The sequence below is a fragment of the Chiloscyllium plagiosum genome, unplaced genomic scaffold (genome assembly GCF_037043375.1).
Source record: "Chiloscyllium plagiosum isolate Xiang-an unplaced genomic scaffold, Cpla_swu_hap1 HiC_scaffold_20, whole genome shotgun sequence".
NCBI lineage: Eukaryota > Metazoa > Chordata > Chondrichthyes > Orectolobiformes > Hemiscylliidae > Chiloscyllium > Chiloscyllium plagiosum.
This window is the reverse complement of record NW_028270158.1, coordinates 34,038,664-34,065,559: the sequence shown is the minus strand read 5'-3', so window position 1 is coordinate 34,065,559 and position 26,896 is coordinate 34,038,664. Positions and strand designations below refer to the sequence as shown.

At 40.3% G+C, this 26,896-nt stretch overlaps 2 protein-coding genes across 6 annotated transcripts in view; one reads left to right on the top strand and one right to left on the bottom strand.

The window, feature by feature from the left end:
• The first annotated feature begins 33 nt into the window (after positions 1-33).
• tsr3 (TSR3 ribosome maturation factor) lies at positions 34-10,704 on the top strand. 2 transcript variants are annotated; one of them, XM_043711637.2, is made up of 8 exons: positions 34-131; positions 2,093-2,352; positions 3,377-3,547; positions 3,899-4,112; positions 4,519-4,712; positions 5,325-5,495; positions 5,784-5,844; positions 8,751-10,704. In XM_043711637.2, the coding sequence occupies exons 3-8, from the start codon at positions 3,424-3,426 to the stop codon at positions 8,920-8,922; spliced, it is 936 nt and encodes a 311-aa protein (XP_043567572.2). In that variant the 5' UTR covers positions 34-131; positions 2,093-2,352; positions 3,377-3,423; the 3' UTR covers positions 8,923-10,704. The 2 variants fall into 2 exon arrangements, with proteins under 2 accessions (XP_043567572.2, XP_043567573.2); XM_043711638.2 differs by having other exon boundaries at positions 88-207.
• The window catches only part of baiap3 (BAI1 associated protein 3), an 81,229-nt gene continuing 63,934 nt past the window's right edge, over positions 9,602-26,896 (bottom strand). For all 4 annotated transcript variants that reach the window (XM_087997804.1, XM_087997803.1, XM_087997805.1 and 1 more), the window contains 10 exons: positions 25,974-26,189; positions 25,609-25,677; positions 24,995-25,074; positions 21,372-21,480; positions 19,919-19,990; positions 19,030-19,113; positions 18,365-18,485; positions 17,684-17,807; positions 11,350-11,555; positions 9,602-10,302 (listed from right to left, as the gene is read on the bottom strand). In XM_087997804.1, coding sequence (XP_087853930.1) covers positions 10,202-10,302; positions 11,350-11,555; positions 17,684-17,807; positions 18,365-18,485; positions 19,030-19,113; positions 19,919-19,990; positions 21,372-21,480; positions 24,995-25,074; positions 25,609-25,677; positions 25,974-26,189 — 1,182 coding nt within the window. In that variant the 3' untranslated portion in view covers positions 9,602-10,201. The remainder of the gene's footprint in view (positions 10,303-11,349; positions 11,556-17,683; positions 17,808-18,364; positions 18,486-19,029; positions 19,114-19,918; positions 19,991-21,371; positions 21,481-24,994; positions 25,075-25,608; positions 25,678-25,973; positions 26,190-26,896) is intronic.

The following is a 26,896-nucleotide window of genomic DNA, read 5'->3' as shown; positions in this document are numbered from 1 at the left end:
AACCCGGAACCGGAACTGGAACTACCCCACCGCATCCGGGTAACCCGGAACCGAGCGTCCCGTCCCGGTACACGGAGTGAAGGTTCGGTTTCACAGTTTCCAAAGGAGTGGACCCGATCGAAGCGAAGCCCGTGAGTTCGGGGCCTCGTTCACTGGAGACGGTGCCAGCCCCTGCCTGAAGGGCCTACTCCTGGAGTTCACTCCTTGGTCTGGCTCTAAGCCTTGAGCCTATCCCTCTTCGATTAATGAGAACGCCGCACAGATTTTGATGCGCCGGTTACGATTTTCCAAAGTGCCTTGGATGCTAGAACAGTCCCAGCAGTTTGGAAGCTGGCAATTTAGCAACTATTCAAGAAGAGAGGAAATCAGGAAAAAGAATGAGAGCTGTCTGGCACCAGTCTACTGAAAATACTGGGATATGTTTTAAAAGAAGTCTTAACAGTGTAGTTAGAAATTCACAGTATGACCAGGCAAAGTCAATGTGGATTTACAAAAAGAAAATTGTATTTGACAAATGCATTTGGATGTTTAAAGAGGAGTTACTGTTAGATTGGGTTACAAGACCATTAGTACTTGGGTTTGAAGAAGGTGCCATGTGAAAAATTGGCGTACATGATCAGCGCTAATGGGAGTCAAGAGTAATAATGTGTATTATTTAACAGGAAGTGAACAGTAGGGATATCCAGGAGATTTTCAAGTTGGCAGGATGTAACAAGTCTAAAGCCATGAGGCTCGAGAGTAGAGAATCCTTTAACTGAAGCAATTTCTCTTCATCTCAGTGCTGTCAATCCCTTAGCACACTTTTTTAGATTCCTCAGCTATTTTATAGCCTGCATTTACAATTTACCTCAATTTACAAGAGGCAACAAAGACTTTTATACAGGCCAAGTAATCAGGCAACAGATGAGTATAATGTGAGGAAGTGTGATGTCATTCATTTTGGTTGTATAGAAAATTATAATAGAGGAGAAAGGTGAATACTTTTGTTGATGGTCAGTGAGATTTGGTGAAATAGATGGATTGTGATGGTATCCAGTTGTGTAATGTGATATAAACTCATGATGAATGGTGAGAGGTATTGATGCGGTCATCTGTCACTCAGCATCGGGTAGGAAATTAACCTTGAAAGGTTTCTGGGAAGGCAGATCTCTGTCTCTGCTTCATGAGCGGAAGGCTCTTGTTCAGCCCCTTTTCCTCTCTGGCTGCACCCTTCTCACTGTCATTTGACAAAGGACAGCCCTGAGGCTTGGCTGGTAATGAGGAGAGAAGCATGCGGGTCCAAGAGTAGACTCGGACCCTAGGAAATGCAAATCTGAAAATAATACTGTGGGGAATATTAAAGACAAACTTTAAATATAAATTCCAAACAGGAGGAGACAGGTGTTAGGGTAGAGAATGGGGCATTGGGTTTAGTTAGGATGAATTGGGTAACATGATTAGTTTTTGATGAGAATAGTGTGTTGCAATTTTTGAGGTGACAGTAAGGTAATGGAATGAATTTGGGTTTACGATGATGTGCATAGATTTTAGGACCGTGGAGCAAACTATGATGTTACAGAGCCGCCCTGCCACTGGGCATAAATAGCAAGGTGTAGGCAGAAATAAAATGATAGCTAGAAGATAGCAGATCGGTGTGTGAGAGATCATAGGATCAGGTAATCATAGAATCCTTACAGTGTGGAAGCAGGCCATTTGGTCCAGCAGGTCCACACCGACCCTCCAAAGAGCATCCCATCCCCTGACCCTGTCCCTGTAACTTTGCATTTCCCATGGCTAATGCACCTAACCTGCACATGTTTGGACTGTGGGAGGAAACCTGAGTACCTGGCGGAAACCTCCACAGACTCGGGGAGAACATGCGAACTCCACATAGACAGTCGCTCAAGGTTCTGAGTCGAACCTGGGTCCCTGATGCTGTGAGGCAGCACTGAGCTGCCAAGTCGATTGAAGCATATGTTGAAAATAGTCTTAACAATATAACAGTAAGGTTAGAGCCTGGCATATCTCATGTTATCATGTATAGTTGTATTTAGTATGGATATGCAGTTAAATAGTTCTGTAAAAGTCTAACCTGACAATCTTGCCTTTTCAGTCAGCCTGTCTTGAATACAAAACTCTCGCATAGAACCACACAACAAAAGATGGTGGCAGCAACCAGATCCACTGCCTAGAAAATCATGGCGATAGTGAAGATCAAAAAACAGAACTGAAATTATTTAAAGAGAAGACCTTGAAAAATCACTTTTCCAAAAAGTCTTTTAGACCAGCTAGCAGTCAGAAGGACCATAGAACTGACCAGAAGGAAAAATCTCTGACCAGAAAGCTCTTGCAGGGAAACAAGTGAAGACAACTGTAAGTTAATAAAAGCCTTTTACAGCTACAAATAAGGGGACAAACTTTGAAAGGAAAAGAAAATGCGGTGTCAGCACTAAAAGCACAGTAGCAGTGAAGGGGATCAAGCAGATGTGAAAAGAAGCTAATACCCAAAGCAAATTTGATACCTTAGAGGAAAAATCTGTAACTACTTAGCTGGGCAGCAGAGTTAAGGCTTCTGGTAGTTATTTACAGCTTCAGTTTATTTGTTTGATAGCAAAATTTATCAATATGCAAGTTAAGAGAATTCGTCAGAAAAAAGATGATGGTGTGACATTTGAAAACATTAAGAGTGAAAATCATTGTTTGGAATTGAACACCCCAACAGTTAAGTTAGGGAAATCTTTATTATTTTAATTGTTTGCATGAGAAAATAAAATTTTATTCAGCAACTAAGCAGTTTTATTAATTTTAATTGCAAAAATATAGCATTTGAGACAAAGGAAATGTGCATAAATCTAATCATGTGGTGAATTCATCACAAAAATATTTCAGTTGTGGAAAATGTTGGCACAAATGACATTATCACAGCCACCTTTGATGCAATCAAAAATCAATTAATCTTATTGATTGAAGGCATTTTGAGAAAGTTTCTACCCAAACATCCTTCAGTCATCAAAGCAAAGGAATATCTTCGTTCTAAAGGAAAGCCAAACTTTACGTTGAAAATAGCATTTAGGACAGCGGAACCTTCCAAACACAGATATAGGGTTCAAAAGAGAGGGCGTGGCCGTTGGATTAGTTTAAATTGAGAATGGGTCCACTGGATTGGTTTTTCATGAGATCAGGGCTGTCGAAGAGTGAGGCAGTAGCATTAGTTTGGGTGAGAGTGGCCCAGTGGGATTAATTTGGGATGAGAGTGGTATTTAGTAGGATTAGTTTGGTTCTGCTCCAGTGAAGAACTAGCACATATAAGGCTTCCTCTTCTGGAAATGTTGGTAGTGTTATCAAAGTTGTTTGTATTTGCTGATAATTCTTGGCTGGCTATAATTATTTTTGTCAGGCACCATGGACTAAATCATTAACAGCTTCACATTAACCCTTGTTCAAATGAGGGGGAAGAAACAGACACAGAAGAGTAAGCGAGCAGCTCCAAAATGGAAAGATGCTCGTCATCAGCGGAAAGGGTGCTCCTTGGAGTCATTCACTGAAGATGTTCATGAGGCTGTACAAGGTGGGTGTTTGTTGCCCTAGAAGGAGTAAACTGCCTAAGTCTAGATGCTGTTACTGTAAGTGGGAAGCTATTTAACTCTCTCTCTCTCTCTCTGTCTCTCTCTCTCTCTTAGTCTGAACTCTAGGTTGCTTGCTTTCTTACTTCCTGGTCAAAAACTCACTAGAACAGTGGAACACAATCAGTACATTAACAAGACTGGAAGTTAAAAACTCTGAACCTACTGTTAATATTTACCCAATGTGGGCAGTTTTCAGATTCCTGTAAATGTCCTTCAGTTTGATACACCCTCTTAACTGTTGATTGAGCTTACGTTTGTTTGTTCTATAACCTGTGGGAATGGTTGATTTGCAGCTGTTGATAATGGGGTCTCTGAGGATGGGTCGTGTCCCACATTTCAGTTCCCGTGTCCACTGGCCATGTGGGAACTAGGACACTGTGACACAAAGCGATGTACAGGCAGGAAGCTTGCTCGGAAAGGGTTTGTCCGCAACTTGCGTATCAGTGAAAGGTTCAGTGGATTAGTTCTCACTCCCATGGGAACCAGATACGTCTCCCCTATGGACAGGTAAGCAAAATGTTGAGTAAAATAAACGTTTAAAATAAGAATCTGGATTAAGAAATGAGGAAAGACTGTGTTAACTAGAAATCTGTAATAATATGTTCAATTGAGAAATGTTTTCTCTGTTTATGAATAAATTCTAATTCATTAATTTTTTTGATAACACAGCACAGGTTGTGCAGGTACAAATGTAGAATAAAATAATATAGAGTCTGCAAAGTCCTAGCGAACACTCCCACAACAGGTACACCTTGTATTAGATAAAGAGTAAAATCCCTTTCTCCCTGACTAGAAGCTGCTTCTATTTGAGTCCTTCTGTTCAGGATTGTTCCTAGTGACAGGAAGCTGATAAGTAAGGAATGAAAGCAATGTTCTTTTGATGTTTTTGAATTGGTACATGCTTTCTCTCCAGAGAGATCGTGGCACAAGGTGGTGTGGCTGTCATCGATTGCTCCTGGGCTAAACTAGATGACACTCCATTCACAAAAATGAAGGGAAGATACCCCAGACTATTACCTTACCTCATTGCTGCTAACCCAGTGAATTATGGACGACCCTGCAAGCTTTCCTGTGTTGAGGCATTTGCTGCCACTTTCTGTATTGTTGGTAAGTTTATGATAATTGAGAACAGGATGTGTTATGCAGTCATGACTTCTTTATTTTGAAAAGTTCTCTCCTATTGTCACTGAATTATACTGACTTTTCATTTCATGGAATCCAGTAATAACCTTACACCCTCCTGCCTTTTGTATTTTATTAGTAAATGCAGATGGAAAAAGTAAACTGTTAGACTGTGGGAAAAAAAATAACAGCTTAATGTAATCTAATCTCATTTTCTGCTTTTTTTGTGTGTGTGATTATTGAGGGTGGGTGTGGCCAGAACAGAGTAACAACCCTAAGGTGGACAAAGTTAAAAATCTCACAACACCAGGATATAGTTCAACAGGTTTATTTGGAAGCACTAGCTTTCAGAAATTTGCTCCTTCATCAGGTGGCCACATCCACCTGATGAAGAAGCAGCGCTGTGAAAGCTAGCGCTTCCAAATAAACTTATTGGGCTATATCCTGGAGTTGTGAGATTTTTAACTTGGTCCACCCCAGTCGAACACCAGCTCCTTTGTCAACCCTAAGATGAGGCAGCAACCCTAGGCTTGGATTTGAAGAAATCTGGAGTGGTAGAGGTTCATCCATGTTTACCACAGTGTCTGTTTCTAATAGGGTTTCCAGAGCTGGCTGAAGTTCTACTAAAGAAATTCAAATGGGGGAAAACGTTTTTGCATCTAAACCAAGCATTGCTGGAGAAGTATCGTGCGTGCAGGAGTGAAGCAGAGGTGCTACAGGCTGAACAGGAGTGGCTGGCTTCAGATGGAGAACCAGAGGAGCAGGAGGGTAAAATCTCATCTTGCACATAATTTATCCTTAAGCTATTTGCGCCTTGTCAGGTGCCCTTTCTCAAGAGGCCCTTCCTTTTTCAACTTGGACTGAACATTGACAGTGTATTCAAGCTTGATTTTGTTCTAGATGATGTTGCTTGGCTTATGGTGAAGATCAGAAAGCCTACATGTAACATGGAACTCGATGAGAGCAGTTAATTTAAGGAGAATGGTCTAAATATAAAGTGAGTAAAGTGTTGAAGTTCTGTGTTGTCTTCTAATTGCAGAAGAATTAATTTTTCAGATCCATTTGATGTTGATTCGGGGAAAGAATTCTGTAATCCCAATAGACCCAACCTTGGAAGGTAAAATCTCATAGTTCATTTTTATTTTGTTATGTTTTCACCAATAAATATTGAGAAAACCAAAGCCACCTTATTCAGCTCCTGCTAATAACTGTCCAGCCTCAGTCCCACTAACCTGCTTGGCAGCTTTATTGTGTATTTGATGTTTACAGTGACGTGAATATCCTGTTGAATTTGTAAGTCTTGTGGAATCATACAAAAGTAAAATACTACAGATGCTGGAAATCTGAAATCAAAACAAAAAATACTGCAAATATTCAGCAAGTCAGGGAGCATACATGAAGAGAAACAATTAATGTTTCAGATTAATGGCCTTCCATCAGACTTGTTATGTTCTCAAAAAGAGTCATTGATCTGAGATGTTAATTCTGTTCCTTCTATGAATGCTAACTTAGTATTTCCAGCATTTTCTGCTTTTATTTTATAGAATGATTACAGTGGGGCAGGAGGCCTTTCGGCTAGTTTTTTTGGCTCTCTACAAGATCAACTCAGCTAGTCCCTCTTCTTTACCTTTTTTCTATAATCTTGCAATTTTTTTCTTTTCAAGTATATATCTAATCTTTTTAAAGTCACAGTTAAATCTGCCATCAACACACTCTGAGGCAGTGTGTTCTAGATCCTAATCATTTGCAGCATTGAAAAAAAAGCTTTTCCTCATGTCTTCCTTTGGTTCCTTTGCCATTTACCTTCTATTGGTGTCCTCTGGTTCTCACCGTTCCACCAATAAGAATAATCTTTCTGGGTTCACTTTCTTTAGCACTCTCATGATTTTGACCAACCTCGTGTCAATCCTGTCTTCACTGAGGAGACCAAATCCAATTCCAGCTTCTCCAATGTATGCACATAGCTGAATTCTCTCATCCTTGGAACCATTTCTATTTCTTTTTCTGCATCCTCTCTAAAGCATTCACATCCTTCCTAAAGTCAGATGTCTGGAATTGTAGGCAGTAGTCCAATTGAGGCTGAAGTAGTGTTGTACAAAGATTCATTGTACTTCAATAATACTTCCAGACTTGCCAAGGAAGTTGGAGGAAGTTATGGTTCATCCAAGACTTGATATATGACAAGCAATGTGACGAAACTGAGACAGTGAAGGAGCTGAGGGAAGTAGAGTTAGGTGTTGTCGGTTTACGTGTGAATATATGTGGGAAGAGAGATAGTTGGTGAAGATGGTTTGGTAAAAATTTGGTCAGGAAAACAAATGTGGGGAGCCCTACCAAGCTGAACAGTGGGAACCGTTGTTCCAGAAAGTTGGCAAGATCAAATACGTCAAAGTTTTTGGAGAGGGCACAGTGTGAGTTTACTGAAGCCTGTTTCTGCTGCATGTGGGATGGATACTTGTTTGGGAAAAACTCAAATGTGATTGTGGACAGATGGATGTTGATTTGACAGTTCATCTAATTTAACATTCTTGGCCACATTTGCTATTCCCATGGCCTTACCCTGCTTACTCAGTACAATCTACAGCCTAATACACCGATCAGACTTCCAGGCAAAACTGCTGCACTTCTTCCCCTCACTGGCTCCACAATCAGATATATTTTTCCACGGGTTTATCTCTTACCTCTGGAGAACTCTCTCTTTACCTTTTGATTTTGCCTCGTCCTCAAATCTGACCATTTCAATCATGAATTTTCTCAGCTCTGCTATTTCATCTGCTATAGCTTGGGCTGTTTTCTCCAGTAGAATGCTTTATACCGTAATGGGTTTAGAAACACAAGCGTTTCACGTCCTGGGAAAAATTTAGTAAACAATATCGTTCTTGTGCTGCAGTGCTACTAATCTCCTATTGGTGGTGCTATAATGGCACGGACAGCAGGTTTCCAGTGGCTTTGTAACACTTTACAAAATGAGAGTTTAAAATTTGGAAATTGAGTTTTCTTAGAAGACAACTTATTCAGCGTGAAGTTAAATTGATGGAACTATTCAATCACGTTTTTCAATGCAAAACTGGTGAAGCCTATTTGTTAGAAAAGTGAGATTCGTGTGTCAGTTCTCTTGGCTGGATGGGTTGATGGAGATGGTTCATCACGTCATGCTGTCAAGGTGTGTGGTGCGAGGGTTGCTGAGTTCATCTCTCTATAGTGTTAATTACCTGACTAGATACAGGTACAACCATTGTTCTGGTACAGCAGAAGTTATCAATGAGTTTCAGTTTACTTGATAAAGCTATTTAAAGCTTGCATCTTGCCTTCTAGTTGGCAACATGAATTAAACTTTTCCTTTTATACTCCTGCACCTCAAGCCTCTTGTCCTATGTCAATGATTTTGTTTGATGTGTAGGTGACCACAAATATTTTCGAATTTGTGTAGAAATTGGATTCCGTTTTCTGCAGCAAGTGTAGTACAATGTCAGGCAAATTTTGTATATTCTAATCCTCAAACTCCAGGCCTTTAACCTTACAGTTTAAAAAATTTTAATGGATAAGAATAGACCAGGATATGTTAGGAACAAGTGCAAAGTTGTATCACTTTAATTCGTCCTTCAATTTTTAATAACATCAGACCAGTGTCAATTAGGAATTTGTCGATTGTTTTCTTTCCTGTAAAAACTTAGCAGCACATTTTCACCACTTAATTCCTCAAAAACTGCATTTATCTCAAAGAGAAACATTAAATTGACCTGGAGGATGAAGACTGTACACTGAATATTGTACACTGCCCGATTAACTATAGGCTTCAGTAGAGAGAAGGAGTTTTCTGTCCCATCAAACACACTGAAGATATGAACTCAGCAACCCTCGCACCACACACCTTGACAGCATGACATGATGAACCATAATAAATAAAACAACAATAGGTAATATTAATCTTATGATAGTCCCTGACCTATTGCATTTTCCATCATTTTATGTTTTCATTGCAGAATTTGCAGCTTTCACAATTCTCTTCATAATTTATTTCAGAGTTGTGGAGACTGAAGGAGATATTAGTGATAGTGATGATGATTCTGAGCAGGAAGATGAAGATAGTGAATCTGATGAGAATACAGCAGATGTTCCTGGTCTAAAAGGAGACTACGCAGCTTGCAGAGAGGAGGAACCAACAGTAAAAGCCATCAGCAATGCAAAGGTTTGAAGCTGAATGCAAAGGTGAAGCAATCATCTTCCCTGCTCATGGGCCTTCTTTCTTAAAGAAAAAATAAAATAGGATCTGTATAGAATGCAATGCTTAATGGAACAGAAGAACTTGGATATTTACCTTTCAGACACAGGATAATCTGAAGGGAATAACATTCACTGGAATACTTCTGAAGTGTAATCATTGTTGTAATGTGGCACATGAGAAGATCCCACAATCCAAGATAATGACCAGGTTATATTCTTTTTAATGATTATTCCATTCATGTTTTCTAATATCTCATCCAAATTCAATATTTACATATTCTGATATGTTATATTTGTGGTAAATGAAAGTGGTTCCAGCAAAGATGTTGTGGAACATCCTCCGAAGTGTTAGTCATGCTAAAATATATAAAGAAAGGAAAGTCTGATCTTTTAAATAGCACATCTTCAAAAATACCTTGCAGCACCTCATGTACAATGTACTATTGAAAGTATAGTTGCTTATGTGGCCATTTTAGCACACATGAAGACTCCTTGAGCAGTGCACTGAATGACCAGTTAGTTAAAAGATAAATGTTGGCTCAGGCAGTGGGAAAAGTTACTATTCTAAAGATATGGGCATGAGACTAGACTGAACAGATGAGACCTTGGTTTTAAGTCTCATTGGGAAAACAAAACAAGAGAACATCTCACTTGGTGTTATTCTTTTAAATGTTTTCAAAGCTACAATTACAAAAAGTTGACAGACAAAATTATCACAACTATACAATATTTCTTTGTAATACTTAGAGCAAAGACAGGGGTCATAAAACTTAATTTAAAAAAACACAAAAAATAGGATTATGAAAAAGTTGTGGGACAAGAGTGACTACTGCAGCACAAGATCCATATCACAACGATGGTTCGGTGAGTTGATACAGGATCTATGTCACCACAGTGAAACGTCCGGCACAGCGTGTGAATCACACAACAGTGAGCAGCTTCAGCACTGGATCAGTATCACCACGACAACGAAGCTACAGCATTGAATCAATATCATCACAAATTTAAGGAGCTCCACATTAGCTCCAGAATTGCACAAGTTTGAGGAACTATAACACAACTTCAGTATTTCCACAATGGTGACAGTGAGAAGCCACAGCGCCAGATCAATAATGTTCCAATGCTGAGGAGCTCCTGCATAGCTTTACTATCATCACAACAAAGTACCACTCCAACACTTGACATTCTGAAATTCTGAATGTTTATGTATAGTCGCATATTGCAGTCACTTATTCCAAGTTGGCTTGAATTTAATCCGGAGACACCTCTAGCTCCTTCATCATCTTAACAAAGTCCTGTGCTTCTCTATCAGCGGTCCGGCCCTCCAGCATCTTCATGATTGGTTTCATCACTGCAAAAATCAACACCTGTAATTGACAGCACTGTGTATCCTCAGATTTTGTGTATTGCAAGAGGTGGTAACTGCGTTGTAAGGGCAGGAATATTACAAATGTGACTCCAAGATACTTCTGATCTTGGTAAATATGGGGAACAAAAACCAGTCAGAATTCTTACTCCTGGATGTTGTCCAGTAGATCCTGTTAGAGGGTATGGGCATTACTAAGGGCAGAATCTAATTCAGCTTTAACCCCCCCACCCATTGTCAAATCATCCGATGATAGTGCCCACAGCGGTATAATAAAAGCCATTGGAGAATGGTGATGATCTTTGAGGGGGTGGGGTTGAGTAAGTGATGATAAGCTGCCACCCACAGGGGAAGAAGTTCAATTTTTAAATAAAGAGCTGAAATTGGCATTTGGGCCAGATTCAAATCATTTCTATGTTTTAGTGACTAAACCCCCTTAATTATCTATTAGCAAATCTTACATAGAACTGCACACAGCCTATGAAGTTATGTGTAGTCTTCAGGTGAAGCAGGTTAGCAGTCAGTGCTATTTGGACCAGTGCATACATACATTCAATCCTCATTTTAAAATCAGGCTGGGAATTCTCCTGAGAGTTGCTTTTCCTGTATCACTGGTATAATTTTAATATAAACAGGGTTGTTGGCAAAGTTATAATGGACTCCCTACCTCTGAGCCAAGAGGCCCATGTTCAAGATCCACCTGCTCCAGAAGTATGCAATAACATCTTCGAATGGGTTAATTAGAAAATATAATGACACCATGGGACAAACTGCTAAAAATGAACCCTTTTCAATGCTTATGAACAATCCCTGTATCAACATTTCCAATGAAACGCTGTCAGCATCTTGGGTTGTAATATATGTTTTAAACTACATCACCACCACTGGTAGGTGGGTGAACTTACAGTTTGACATAAATAGTGTCAAATTTGAAGATGGGCTTTTTTTTAAGAAAGAATACATGAACTTGAATTTCATGCAGATGTAATTTTTAAACATTTTACAATGGATAGGTAGTGAAGTTTTTCTTACCGCTGGGTTCAGGATGCGTCAGTTTCAGAAATATTGGGGAAACATTTTTTATTCCTCCAGCAATAGCGGGTTTATTGAACCCAGGAACTTCCTGCAGCTGCAAAACAGCCTCTCCTGCAAAGTCATTGGTGGAGAGCCAGTCGTGGTCCATGACTGTGAAGTGAATGCAGGCAGTGTTGTTACTGCACTGCTCTTGTGTTACAGTGCTGAAAGAGATAAAGCAAGTTGCAATGCAACATATATATGTTAACAAAAGAGAATGCAATACATAGTGTGAGCAATCAGTAAACTACTAAAGACCAGGAGGGTTGTAAGAGATCACTTAACTGACAGAGCCTGGAACAGGTGCGAGATCAACCAACTGGGACTACAAACTCTGTCCATGTCCAGTGGTTAATCTATTATCCATAATATTGTGGTCAGATGTATCTGTAACAGGTCAAGTAGAGTTATCCCTCTAATTGGGTCTCTGCCCACCTGCTGCAGGTTCTGCATGGCTGATCTGTCCCATAGAACTGATTGTTTAGTTGAGGAAGGATGAGGTAAGACCATAACACAATAAGAAACAGATGCAGGAATAGGCCATTCAGCCCCTTGAGCCTGCTCTGACATTTCCAAGATCCACGTTCCCACATTTTCCCCATAACCTTTGATTTCCCTGTTGCTCAAGAATCAATCTCAGTCTTAAATACGTACAAAATATTCCAAAGGGAATTGAGAAACAGCTGTGTGCTCTGTTTTAGAGAGACAAGGCTCACTCTGCTACACCTGACTATGTCCGATAACCTGAGGGTTTTTCAGTTCACTGCATGGATCACTCATCGTCCTCAGGCAAGGCGACAGGAGGTGGAATCTGCCTCCTAATCAATACCTCCTGGTGCTCAGACTTGGTGATCCTGGTGGGTTACTGCTCCTTGGACCTAGAATATCTTAAAGTCAGGCAACACTGACCTTTCTAGGAAATCCAGATATGACCTTAGTAAAGCCAGGAGGTCATAGCAAACTAAGTTTGAGACCCTGATCAACCATATGGATACTCGTCGTTTGTGGTAAGGCTTACATAATATAACAGGCTACAAAAAAAAGTCAAACAGAATTGCTGGCAACAGTATCCTGATGAGCTCAATGCATTCTATGATCACTTTGAACAGAATGTCAGCGACATTATATGACCTGACCCATCAGCCTTGGATGCACAATCACTGCCACGGACTGGCCTTCTTGAGAGTGAACCCATGGAAAGTGAATGACCTGCATGGAGTCTCCAGCCATGCATTCAGATCCTGGTTGGGAGTATTTGCAGACATCTTTAACCTCTCCTTACTATGATCTGATGTCCCCACTTGCTTCAAGAAGACCATCATCATCCCAGTGCCAAAGAAAAATCATTGAGTGCCTCCATGACTACTGCCCAATCGCTCTGACCTACATAATTATGAAGTGCTTCGAGAGGTTATTAGTGGCTCACATCGACTCTAGTCTACCAAATTTTCCAGATCCTTTGCATTTTGACTCCCAGCATAGCAGGTCCACAGCAGATGTCATCTCCTTGCCCCTTCACTCATCCCTGGAGCATCTGGATAGCAAGGATGCCTACCTAAGGTTCCTACTTATTGATGAAAAGTGTGATGCTGAAAAAGCGCAGCAGGTCAGGCGGCATCCAAGGAGCAGGAAAGTTGGCATTTTGGGCATAGGTATAAGCCCTTCATCAGGAATGAAACATTCCTGATGAAGGGCTTATGCCCAAAACGTCAACTCTCCTGCTCCTCAGATGCTGTGTGACTTGCTGTGCTTTTCCAGTGCCACACTTCTCTACTCTGATCTACAGCATCTGCAGTCCTCACTTTCTCCTACGTATTGACTGCAGCTCTGCCTTCAACACCATAATTGCAAACAAACTCACCTCTAAACTCCAAGTCCCTGGTCTTGGCTTCCCCCTCCGTAACTGGATTCTCGACTTCCTGACCCGCAGACCACAATCAGTAAGGATAGGTCACAACACCTCCTCCACAATAATCTTCAAAACCAGTGCCCCACAAGGCTGCATACTAAGCCTCCTATGATACTCCTTATACACTCACGACTACGTGGCCAAATTCTGCCCCACCTCCATTTACAAGTTTGCTGATACCACCACCATTGTAGGTCAGCTCTCAAACAATAAGACCGAACACAGGAAAGAGATTGAGTGATTAGCAACATGGTGTGAAGACAACAATCTCTTCACCAACATTAGCAAAATGAAGGAGCTGGTCATTGACTTCAGAAAGCAGAGTAAAGGCACCCCTGTCAGCATCAATGGTGCTAAGGTGGAGATGGTCAAGAGCGTCAAGCTCCTGGGAGTAATGATCACCAACAATCTATCCTGGTTCACCCAGATCGACGTGATGGTCAAGAAAGCATAACAATGCCTTCTTCAAGAAGCTAAGGAAATTCAGCATGTCCACAAGGACTCTTACCAATTTTTATTGATGCACCACAAAAACCATCCTATCTGGATGCATCACTGGTTTGGCAACTGCTCTTTCCAAGATCCCAAGAAACAACAGAGATTCGTGAGCACAGCTTAGTCCATCATGCAAACCCGCCTTCCATCCACTGACTCCAGCTGTACTTTCCGCTGCCTAGGGAAAGCAACCAACACAAAGACCCCTCCCACCCCAGTTATCTTCTGTCGGGCAGAAGATAAAAAAGTTTGAATACACATATGAACAGTTCCAAGAACAGCTTCTTCCCTGCTGTTATCAGACTTTAGAGTGGACCTATCAAATGTTAATGTTGATCTCTTTCTCAGCAGCTGTGACGCAGTATTATGCACTCTGTTCTGCTGCCCTGGTGCACTTTGCATGTCACAACCATGCAAAGCAACACTTTTCACTGTATCTTGGTTCATGTGACAACAATAAATCAAACAAATCACAAAGATTATGTCCCCAGAACTCTTTGTGGCAAGGAGTTCCAAAGACTCTCAACTCCTCATCACAGTCTTAGTTCTGAGACTATGCCCTTTTCCTCGACTCTCCCATTTGGGGAAACATCCTCTCAGCATTTATCCTGTCAAGCCTATTAAGAATCCCATATGTTTCAGTGAAATCACCTCTTAATCTTCTAAACTCCAGTGAGTTCCAATCTGTTTAGCCTTTGTTTATAAGACGATCCCTCCCTACCTGGGATCATTCTAGTCAACCTTATCTGAAATGCATCCAATGTAATGATATCTTTCCTCAAATAAAGAAAATAAAACTGCTCACAGTACTCAGATGTGGTCTCACCAGCACCATGTCCAGTTGCATTCAGACTTCCTTACTCTAGAAATAAGGGCCAATATTCCATTTGCCTTCCTGATTATCTGTGTGCTAGTTTTCTGTTTTTGTGCACAATTAGGCATGGATAAGGTAAATAGACAAGGTCTTTTCCCTGGGTTGGGGGAGTCCAGAACAAGAGGGCATAGGTTTAGGGTGAGGGGGGAAATGTTTAAAAGGGACCTAAGGGGCAACTTCATGCAGAGGGTGGTGTGTGTATGAATGAGTTGCCAGAGGAATTGGTGGAGGCTGGTACAATTATAACATTTAAAAAGCATCTGGATGGATACATGAATAGAAAGGGTTTAGAGAGATATGGACCAATGGGAAATGGGACTAGATTAATTTAGCACATCTGGTCGGCAAGGACCAGTTGGATCAAAGGGTCTGGTTCCATGTTGTACATCTCTATGACTCTAAGTTCCTTTGTGTTTCAGCTTTCTGCAACTTTCATCCACTTAAATAATACTGTTCTTTTGTTCTCCCTTCCAAAATGAACAACTTCACATTTTCCCACATTATATTCCATTTGTCAACTCTTTGTCCACTTAGTTAAACAATCAATATCTATTTATATCGAATTCACAATTTTCCACCTATTTTTGTGTTGTCTGCAAATTTAGCTGCAGTACATTCACTTCCTTCAAGTCATTAATATATATTGTAAACAGTTGCAATCCCAGCACTAAACTCTATGAAACCCCACTGGTTACAGGTTACTAATTTGAAAAATAACTCTTTTTCCTCACTTGCTGTTTCCTGCCTCTTAGCCAATTCTCTATCCACATTAATATACTACCTCAACCTCCCCAGACTCTTATTTTATGACAACTTTTTGATGGTATCTTGTCAAATTCCTTCTGGAAGTCCAAATATAGCACAATTAATGGTTCTCCTCTGTCCACACTTTCATGAAGCCATACCATTCTGCGCAATTAGATTCTGATTTTCAAAATGTTCTGTAATGAATTCCTGAGTAATTCCATTCCCAAATTTTTCCAACAATAGATGTCAGACTAATCTGTTGTATTACCCTGTTGTACTTATGTGAGGTATGATTCGTCTGGATAGTATGCAAAACAATACTTTTCACTGTATCTTGGTACATGTGAATAACAAATCAAATCAAAATTGTAATAAAGTTACCTGCTTTTCGATTCCCTCCCTTTTTGAATAGGAGTGTCACATTGGCAGCTTTCTAATCCTCCGTTACCTCTCCATAATCCAAGGGTTTTTGGAAAATTACTATAGATTACTATAAATCTTTATAGATGCTTCTTTCAGTGCCCCCAGGCACAAGCCACAAGGGCCAAGAGACTGATCAGCCTTTAGCCCCATTGGTTTATATAATACTACTTCTTTAGTGATAGTGATGGAACTTAATGCTTCCCCCATATTCCTTAATATTTGAAGTATCTTCCACCATGAAGACTGATGCAAAATATCAGCTAACTCCTTTTTCCCCATAACTCCGCAGATCCTTTTCCTAAGGGGCCTATGTTCATTTTGACTTTTCCTGGCTATCTGCAGGAGGAGTCTTTGCTCATATTTAACACAATGCCATGAAATTTCATGGGATCCATAGTAAATGTTGAGGCTTCGCTTCTGAATGTATTTGAATTTGCCACCAACTTTGAGAGTTTGTCCTGTTGGTGAAACTTGACATACCAAGGGACGCTGATGGAGTTGTCTGGAACATTGGCTGTTAACTATGATTTATAGAGTCATAGAGATCTACAGCATAATAAAAGGCCCTTTGGCCCATCACATCTGGTGCAGTCAAAAACACCCATCTAATTATTCGAATCCCATTTTCCAGCTCTTGCCTTATATTCTTCTATGCCTTGGCATTGCAAATGCACATCTAAATCCTTCTTAAATGTTGAAAGTTTCCATCTCTATTATTCTTACAGGACAGTGAGTTCCAGATTCCCATCACCCTCTGGGTGAAAAAATATTTCCTCATATCCTCTCTGAACCTGCTCTTACCCTCATTCTATGCCCTCTGGTCATTGATCCCTCCATCAAGGGGAGAAGTTTCTTGCTGTCTACCCTACTATTGCCCTTCATAACTTTATACATCTCAGTCATGTCTCTTCTCAGTCCCCTGTTCTGTAAGGAAAACCAAATCCTTTTTTTTAAACTAAAACTCTCCAACCCAAGCAACATCCTGGTAAATCTCCATTGCACCCTCTCCAGTGCAATCACATCCTCATAATGTGTGCACAATAATGTAGTTGTGGCCTGACCAATGATCTAAACACTTCCAGCATAACCTCCCTGCTCTTAAATACAATATCACTACTAATAAAGTCAAGTATATCCTAGACTTCCTTAACCACTTTGTCCACCTGTACTGATACCTTAAGAGATTGGTGTACATGATTTGGTGAGTATGATTGTGTCAGGCTACTTCTTTACTAGACTGTAGCCAGCTCTCCCAATTTTGGCACAAGCCACCAGATGTCAAATACGAGAACTTGGTTGGACTGATTCAGCACAGAACTCTTTTGTGATTTCCAGTGCCGAGAGTGATGCCAGGTGGTCCATCTGCTTTCGTTTTAAACTTGTCCGTAGCAGTTTGATGCAAACACAGCTTCCTGGGCCATTTTGGAGGACATTTAAGAATTGACCACATTGCTTTCGATCTGCAGCCACATATAGGCCAGACTAGGTAAGGACATCAGATTTCACTCCCTAAAAGACCTTAGTGAACCAGATGGATTTTTATGATGGTCCAGTAGTTTCATGGTCAATATTGCTGACACTAACTTCCTATTTCAGAATTTATTAATTTTAAATTCCATTCTGATGGGATTGGACTTCTTTAAATGCATTAATTTGGACTTCAGAATTACTAGTGCAATCACATTACCACCATACCAGCATCTGCCAAATTGTGAAATATCCCCAAGATACTTTAGTAATAAAAAATAAAGAAGATATATAAAGAATATTAGGAGGGAATTAAATCAGGGAATGTTTGCTAGGCAATAAATTCAGCATTCAGGTAATGAAACAAAAGTACTGACAAGATGAACAGTTCATCGAAGATCGGATGTAGCGTTTTATTCTTGACTTGTGTTTGCTGACTCTTTGACCCTGGGAAGAAGTGGAGCGGAGCAAGTTTGATGATGACAAAAGGATCACTGAGACCTGTTAACACAGAATTTTAAAAATTGGTGAGCTCCTAACATAATTCACTTCATCCTAACCAAGAACAGACTACAGATAACTGAGGGAATTGTAGAATTTAATGCTGGAGCTTGCCATATGTGTAGACAGTTCTTTAGTATATATTTGAGATGTTACAGTTTACAATCATATTCTATGGTTTTAACTTGATCATACAACTCAATATGAGCAATCCTAAAATAAACAGGAGCCTTGTGTGAATATTTAAGTTGGGGTCCAATGCACTATGACAGAATCTGTGGTTCCTAGACCCCAGCAAAGCACTCCAAAGCAGCTAAATTGTGCATAGCAAGGTCCCACAAATAGTACTGAGTGACTACATAAGTCTAATTCTTTTATACTCTCTTTTCCTTTCTTTGATTAAACCTTTATACACATTCATCTCTTATTTTATAATGTTTAAAGTGCAACACATTAATCTGTGTATTTCTGTACTGATGCTGACTTTATTTTAAACCTAATTCGGATATAGCATGCAATAGATGAAGTGCAGGAGCTGATAAATATTGCAGTCTCACCATTTGCATCCAAGGCAATCAGGTTTGTAGCATGTAAGACCTCTATGCACAGTTTGGATTCAGCAGCTTCATAGTGACATTTGATGCACAGCATCCCATACAGGCTTGGGTCAGTGGATTTCTGAGATTGAAAGCACAGTTACCTTGAATAAAGTGAATTTATTATTTCCCTCATCATTTTCCGAAGTTCAGGAATTCATGCTGTATATCTGTGACTTTGGCTTATTAAATCTGTATCTCCAAATTCTACAGTCCATCTTGCTGTGGCACACAGTGAATAGAGAAAAAAAAATCAACTTCAACTCACAGCTAAACATGCTCAGTGAGGCTCAGGATGATTGCTGTAATAAATAGGAAAATTATACAATGTGCAGAGCATGGAACACAACTGGCGGTGGAACTGAAGGTATCATGCTTGAATAATTGGAGGGAACTTTACTTAATATCTAACCTGTGCTATGCCAGCCCAAATGGTATTTGATAGGACGGTGTGGAGGCAACTTTATATCTAACCCGTGGTGTACCTGCACTGGTAGTGTTTGCTGAAATTATTTTCCTGAAATGAGGCTGTCCATTTCCCAGAACGAATAATGATCAACATAACATTCACCAGAAACAAACAAGTGAACATTGTTATTTGGAATTGGTTACAGTGGACGCAGTACCTGTTGACGGATTTTGGCCTGGTAAGAGTATTCAACCAGCTCTTGCGTTGAGCATTTATTTAGACGCAGCTCTTCCTTCAGAGCCTGTGAAATCAATCATCAAAAAGATAGGGTTTACACTGTCTGCTACACAGAATTCCAAAGTACCACAATGCTTTGATAAGAAGATCCATAAATATTCAAGATTGTACACTAATGTATAGCACCTTGTCTTTGTGTACATTGTGAAGTACTTCAGAGGACTGATGCAGATGCCAAGCAGGGGCAGAAGTTTAATGACAACCTCAAAACTTTGACTAAGAAACCAGTGGGATTTGGAAAAGAAATTCTAATGGGTGAGACACCAAGAAAATTCTGCAACCTGTTACGTAGGAAGAGGAGAAAGAATCAAAGGGAGAAGGAGCAAAGGAGAGTGGGAAAATATTACAGAGGGCCATTAGGAGGAACAGAATGATGCTTTCTTAAACCTGGTAACATAACAGAAATTTCAGCACAGAAGAGAGCGTTTGGCCCAGTGTACCAACACTGGTTCTTCCTTCACATTAGGGCTCTGTACTCTGGTCCTGTTTCTCAGTCTTTTCTCCTAATACCTTAATATTTTCCTCTGGGGAGTGATTCTCTGATTACCTCTGCGACTGGCTCAGCTTTCAGCATATGGTGGGAATGACTCCCATATTCCAGCCATCCTTCCTGTTAAACACTTACACTTCCAGCACAAATCCTGAGGTTCCTCCTGCTAATGACTCACTGAAAATAATCTTTTGCTGTTCACCTTGGTAAAATTGAACATTTCATTTGATGTCCCCATAATTTTTAAGATTTTGGTTAAATACTTTCTAGGAGATCCCAGAGATCGATTAGTGCTGAGTGTGAAATCAGTTCTTTTTACCTTATATTTATCATTCTGCAGGCTGTCAAGTGGCAATCCCTGCCCTTCTGCATGGAAAAACACCACAAGAGCCTAAAAAGAGACAAATTCAACATTCTAGAAATGCAAAGCACCCAAACATCACATCAACCAGTTTACACAGCAGTTAGAGACTACTACTGAAGTTGTGATCAAATTATTTAGAAGAACCTAACGCCTTTGACTTCTTGAAAATTTTAATCAACTCATTCAGTAAATGTAAGAAGTTAAGGACAAGCTTTAATAGTGCAAATTTTAAATGCTTTGCTGGAGGGTCTGGGTTCTTGATTGTTTCCTGAGCCACTCTCTTTAACTTAGTTGGTGACACTCCTGCCCCAATTAAGCCTATAGTCTAGGCTGATACTAGACTATAGTAAGTCTGAGCAAGTGTTGTGCTTTCAAGATGCCGTAGATGTTAAAGCAAGTTGAAATTGGTGTTAAGGCCCAAAAGGACTATTATAAGGAAAGCTAGAGTTCTCACAGTGTACTGATCAACATTCTACCCTTTTCAAAACATTACAGATTGTGGTTACTCAACATATGCCCTGTTGAACAACAGGAAAGATCTTTGAGATGTTTAGGGTAAATGACAACATATCACAGCTCTGCAGGCACTCCTTATATAGAAAAGGAGAGACTGGGAATAGGAGAATGGAAACCTTGATGTAGGATTGTATCAATATAAATTCTCTTATTTCTCAACGTGCAAAGTTTTGCTTTACGTTTTGTGGTTTCTGAGGATTTGGTACAATAGGACATAAGCCACAAAATCAAATGGAAAGCATCAGCAGAATAATGGGTAACTAGCTAAATGATGACTTAACTAGCACAACCAACTTCCTTTGGGTTACACCAACGGTCAGTGATGGAATTTTTGTGTGAGAAGGTTTTTAGATAAAGCAGCAACATGTTAAGTGAGGATGAAGATATGGGATTAAATACTGCATGAGGAAATTGTGAGGCCTCTCACAGGGAGACATGACATAGGAGTCTGGAAGAGTCTGCACAAGAAGAAAGAGATTACTGATGGGGAGATCACCAATTATATTTAAATTGTTCCTTCTCCACTGTTCAATGTTAAGTCTCCACAAATGGAGACAGGGATAGGATGTGCTAGAGATAGTGAATGCTGGAAAATCTCAGCAGGTCTGGCAACATCTATGGAAAGAGAAACTGAGTTAATGTTTCACTTTTGAAGAAGAGTCATACCAGACTCAAAACATTAACTCTGTTTCTCTCTCCACAGATCCTGCAAAACCTGATGAATTTCTCCAACATTCTCTGTGTTTGTTACAGATCGCCTGCATCTACAGTATTTTGCTTTTATTGTAGGATGTGATGGAATGAATTAAATTAGGCAATGCATTGGAATTATGAGCACAAAGTGTTATGATGTGGTGACTGGTAACCATGCCCTTTGCCTCTTTGTTCTAACCTCCAGAGTGAAGTGAAATCGCTCGTAGAATTCAGTAGACATTCCAGTATTTATAGCCAATGCCTCAGTGATCAAATCCAACAAGAGTGTCCACAACGCACTCAGTATCCTTGAGGAAAAATAGAAGAATTATTGCAAGGAAAGTCAGGGGAGAATGTGGACACTGAGCTGCAAGAGTAAAGTGACACAATTTTAATTCTGAAATTATCAAAAAGAATTATCTTCCCTTGAAGATGCCTGCAATGCTAACACTTCATGCAACAGTGACAAACCAGGTTCAGCATGAGTTTTAAGCTTCTCCACAGACTCAATCAGAAACCTTAAGCAAAGGAGCAGCTTAAATTAAAGACAAGGTCAATCTACCTCAACGCTGTTCCAATAAATATTCCTGAGACATGTGCATTATGGATGCAAAGGAAAGCTAGCTATATACTGTGCCGTTCAACACTCCCGGGGAGATACAACTCGAGTTAGACATGGTGTAAGTTTCCCTCTAAGCTGACCCATCAAATATTCGCTGGGAAGGTACATCACATATTTATACAGTATCTTGATATTTACATATTTACATCCTGCAAAACTTCACAGAAATATTGAAAGGAAAAATCTGTAATGTATAAGATGATACTAAGGTAGATGGCTAAAGAATACAATGGAGTTCTAATTAAAGATCACAACCTCATGTTTTTCCCTCTACAGATGCTACTAGGGATTGCTGAGAATTTACAGAATTTTCTGTTATATTAGGACTAAGCAAAGTTCTGAATAACCTTAAGGAGGATAGAATTACAGAGGCTGTTGGGAATGCACTGGAATGGTCAAGTCTAGGGTTAACAAAGGGTGAAAATTTAGCAGCAGATGAGCTGAGACCAGGATATGGTCCATTGATGATGCAGAGCTAGAAATTGGCAGTGTAGTGAGGACACATTCACATTGCTGGAAACTTATCTCAAGGGTCAAATGTGACACCAAGACTCAGATGGTCATCACAACTGAAAGCCTCTTACCTCCTGCAAATATCCCTGACAAGTGGAAATCCCATCTCCAAATGCACCATTTACACCTTTCGCAGAGAAGGTTTGTACCCAAGTCACCAGAGACATGGTTCACTGAAACAGCTGGCCATTTAAATGATCATCACTCTCTATTCAAATCTCTTGTTGTTATCCTTGCTGTATGGAATAAGACTATGCAGAGCAAAACAAATGAAAGCAGGTCTTTTTCAATAAATTTATATTGGTTATTCAGGTTATCCCTTTTGAGAGCTGAGATATTCCTGTAGATATGGTCCCAGGACACCTTGGGGTGAGGAGGTGATTTCAGGTATCCTTTGATATGATTAGGTACACTTGGGTGGGGGGGAGGTGGTTTGTATTGGTTACCCTTTGGGATTGCTAATAGTAGTAGATGAGTCTGCCTAAAAAGGTCCATAAACCCTTTGGAACTGTCAAACCAGTAAACATATTTCAAGCCATCAAAGATTTCTCAAATTGGTAAAAGAAATGTATAAAACTGCCAGAGAATGATCAAGGGAACTATCATAAGCCTGAGGTTTCCATTACTGGATTTGTGCTGCATTACTGACTTTACAAGGATTAATTATTACAGTGGGATGTCTTCAATTTCAAGTGGTTTTGCAGATGTGAACTTCTGAATACCACGGTTTGGAGATGCCAGTGTTGGACTGGGGTGTACAAAGTTAAAAATCAAAAGCTAGTGTGCTTCCAAATAAACCTGTTGGACTATAACGTGGTGTTGTGTGATTTTTAACTTTGAATACCACAGTTTTTTTGCAATTGGAATGAAATATTTGTTTTTACAAGGCTTTACTGAGGTGAAGAAACGTAAAAGTATCAAATGTGTTCTTATGAATGAGAGTGTTTTTTTCAGTAAAGTAGAACCTGTAATACACACTTAGAAATTTAATTTTTATCCTCTGTGCATGAGTCTTGAGGTGTGCCCATGATGGATACTAGGTGAGTTGCCATGGTTGGTGAAAGAGCAAAAGGTAGTTGGAGGATATGGGCTTGCATGAGTTGGCACTAAGTTAGTATTAGATATCTTCAAGGGCCAAAATTGTGAATACAGGGGTGCAGATTACCATTAGGGTTATATAGAGTCAGGATGGTGAACACAGGGGCATTGAGAATATGAAAGTCAATTTGGAAGGTCTAGAGGTACAGAGGGTTTGGAGGTATGATCGGCTGGGGAATGTGTCGAGGGCACAGAATATCATAGAGTGTGGAATGGGATGGCAATGGATGGGAGTGGGGAAGAGAGGGAATTTGAGGATGAGAGCAGGAGGGATATTGTGGTTTCATTCTTTTTTCCATTAAAATGAAGTACAGCGCCAGTATACGGAGGCACAGCCAGCAGCTTCTGCTCTTGTTTCAGGGTCACCTTGCTACTAACCATCCCATTTCTGTGTTTCTACCCAGGAACAAAAATAGGGTGCCATGTTTGCAAACAGTCTGGCTCAGCTTTGACAGTGGTCAGAGAGAGTGAAGGAGTAGGTAGTGAAGGAATAGAGTTTGAAGCAAATAACAGCTTTGGTCTTCCCAGTATTTAATTTGAGGAATTTATGCTCATCCACTACTTGTGTCAGATAAGAGATGTGATAAGTTGAGCAAGAGTCAAATGAGCTGCTCGCAAGATATAACTGGGTGTCGTTAACATGAAAGTCAAATCCAACACTTTTCTGATGATGGCTTTGAGGGGCTGCATGTAGATGAGAAATAGGAGGGAGCTATGGATTGATTTTTGAGGGACACCAGACATAACAGTGCAAGAACAGAATGAGAAACCATTACAAGTTACAATTAGGTGGCTAAGAATGGAAGCATGTGAAAGCAGCATTACCCAGTTAGATGACCCAGTTAGTTGCCAGCTGTTTCAAAGGCTGCAGAAAAGGTGATGAGGATGAGGAGGGACAATTTACCTTTGTCACTGATAGATAAGATATCATCATGACTTGCATAAGAGCAATTCTGGTAAATGTGGATAGGGATGGAAACCTAACTGGCGGGACCTGTGCATGGAATTCTTAAAAAAAAATGGAAGTTAGAGCTGAGATAGGAGAATGAAAGTGAGTTCAGGGTTTTTTTTAATTTTGAGGAGAGTTAATGATATTTGTACATCAAAGTTTAGGTATGGGGTAAGGCTACCTCTACATTGTCCAATTAAATACCCCCAAGGCAAATACAGCAAGGGTTAGATACAGTGTAAAGCTCTCTCTCTAAATTAGTAATTCAGATACTTCTAGACAGGTAAAGCACAAATTAGTTTAAGAATAAAGCTAACTCTACACTGTTGCAAGAAATATTTTCAGGGCGAGTGCAGTGCTGGGTACATATACAGCTAAAACACAAGCCAAAATAGTGAGGAGTCTTTCAGTCCAGGTTGGAGTTTAGCACAAGTTCTACAAGAGACAGAACTTAAGGCCAAATGAAATGTTGATCGTATTCAATTATACCATGCAACTCTCGACTACGTCAAGCCTACTTTAGTAATCTTAGTAGATCTGTAATCTTAGTTCCATTTGAAGCCAGAGACTTCTTTTGCACTTTAACCATCCTTCTGTCGCTAGATTGAATTTCAGTGAACTTTGACTTGTCCTGACTTACTTTCTGAGATTCTCCATCACAAGCCATTCGCTCAGGATTATTAGATTGTCATCTAAGAATTTCATAAGAGGACAGACAGCCTGCAACACAGAAACAGTTGTTATTGAACAGATGTGGTATACACTGTCAAAAAAAGTTTCCTTGTAAAAATATTTCTCAGAATGTTCCCAATCTGTGTCATTCCTCCCTGGAGGTATTGTCTAATCCTGGAACATTGTACCATTTCAGCAAGTGGTATCACATGTCTCAATTCAACTGGTCACATACGTTTTACATATAGCTGTAACCATATGCAACACAGCTATTCAAGAGTACGGGTATCACCATGATATTCTCATCCAAAAATGACAAACACATTAGCAAAACCCGTTAGAATCATGTGCCATTCTCCCGTTTGGGCCCACGGAAATAGAGATCCTTCGACTTCTTATGAGATCAATACAGGTCGTAAATCAAACCCAGAGCTGTCCTAGTTATTCATCTCGAGCCTTGCACTGTTTAAATTCACTGAGATCTTGCTACAGATTTGATCCTTCTCAGTACCAAGTGCTAGAGAGAGTGTCTGTTGTGATGATTCCCAAATCCTTGTACAAAACCTTCTCCAAGACACCTACCTCATCAGGCTGGATGGAGTCTGGTGATAGACTGATGTGCTGAATGTATTTTCGCAAGTCAGTGACCATCTGTAAAAGCCAAACCCAGGAAACAGCATAGTATTAGACTGGAGGCTTGGAATTGCATACATTTGCTACCAATGTGCTTCCGACTTCCTGAAAATCATTCATATCATTGAGTTGTGTAGATGCAGGCCCATTCCTGGAACAAGCTGAATCCCACTGAAGCAAACTGATCTCCATCAGAGAAAACAGATAACTTTATCCTCCCCAATTAATACCAGTTTTGCCCAGAGGTTTGCCAATTCAGACAGAGCTCGTAGTCCATTGCTGTGCACTAACCCATCAATAGACGTTGTAATTACCTTTTCGACGAGCTGGTTGATCATATAATTAGACTGCCTCTGCATGCCTGCGTCAATGCTTTGTAGTTGGGTGCCCAGGGCTCTCTGTACCTGCTGCTTCCCTTCCAGCCCACAGAGCTGCTCCATGGAAGCTTCCACTCCCTGCCAGTCTAATTCCTTCGGCAGATTCCAGGTGTATGAGTGTACATGCTGAATGTTATTCAAGGCAATGCACAGCTGAGGGGTAGAAGGAAAACCGCCATAACAGGGTGGGAGAACAATAGCAATGATGTTAGATAACATTATTGATCAGAATTGGTGAAATGAACATGAGTTTTGTCACAGGCATGACTTTGGAATATCTGAAATGATGCCATTCATGTCAATTTTCCAAGGGATGTGAAGAACCTTAGAGACACCTGGCAGGCTCTATGTCTGCAGTGACTTTTTTTACCCTCCCTCTGACGGTGATGGAATGGAATTGCCAGTTTTTAGTCTAACGTTATGGCTGATGGCAGTGAATCTTGTTCAGTCTCATTCCTAATGAACTGCAGTGTTCCATATAATTTACTAACCTTGGAAGGGAGTGGAGGTGGGAGGGGTTGGAAGGGGGTCAGGGGACGGGAAGGGAGGTTATTTGAAATTGGCGAACTCAATGTTGAGTCCTCCCAGCTGTAGATTGCCCAGGCAGAAGATGAGGTGTTGTTCCTCCAACCCTCAACCTGTGTTCACCTATCCCTACCTCACTATACTCCCTCCACTTTTTCTGCAGCTGCCCTTACACCCATCCCCAGTCCTGAAGAAGGGTTGTATCTGAAACATTGACTTCTCCACCCCCGATGCTGCCTGGCTTGTGTTCTTCCAGGCCTCCTGCTTGTCTACCACAACTTAATCTGGCAGCCAAACAAATGCTTATCCAATACTTAAAGGATGTTTTCAAACAA

Coding starts and splice junctions, on each gene's coding strand:
- tsr3 (XM_043711637.2), top strand. CDS start 3,424: ATGAGGGGGAAGAAACAGACACAGAAGAGTAAGCGAGCAGCTCCAAAA. Junction 4,113..4,518: donor TACGTCTCCCCTATGGACAG/GTAAGCAAAATG, acceptor CTTTCTCTCCAG/AGAGATCGTGGCACAAGGTG. Junction 5,845..8,750: donor AATAGACCCAACCTTGGAAG/GTAAAATCTCAT, acceptor AATTTATTTCAG/AGTTGTGGAGACTGAAGGAG.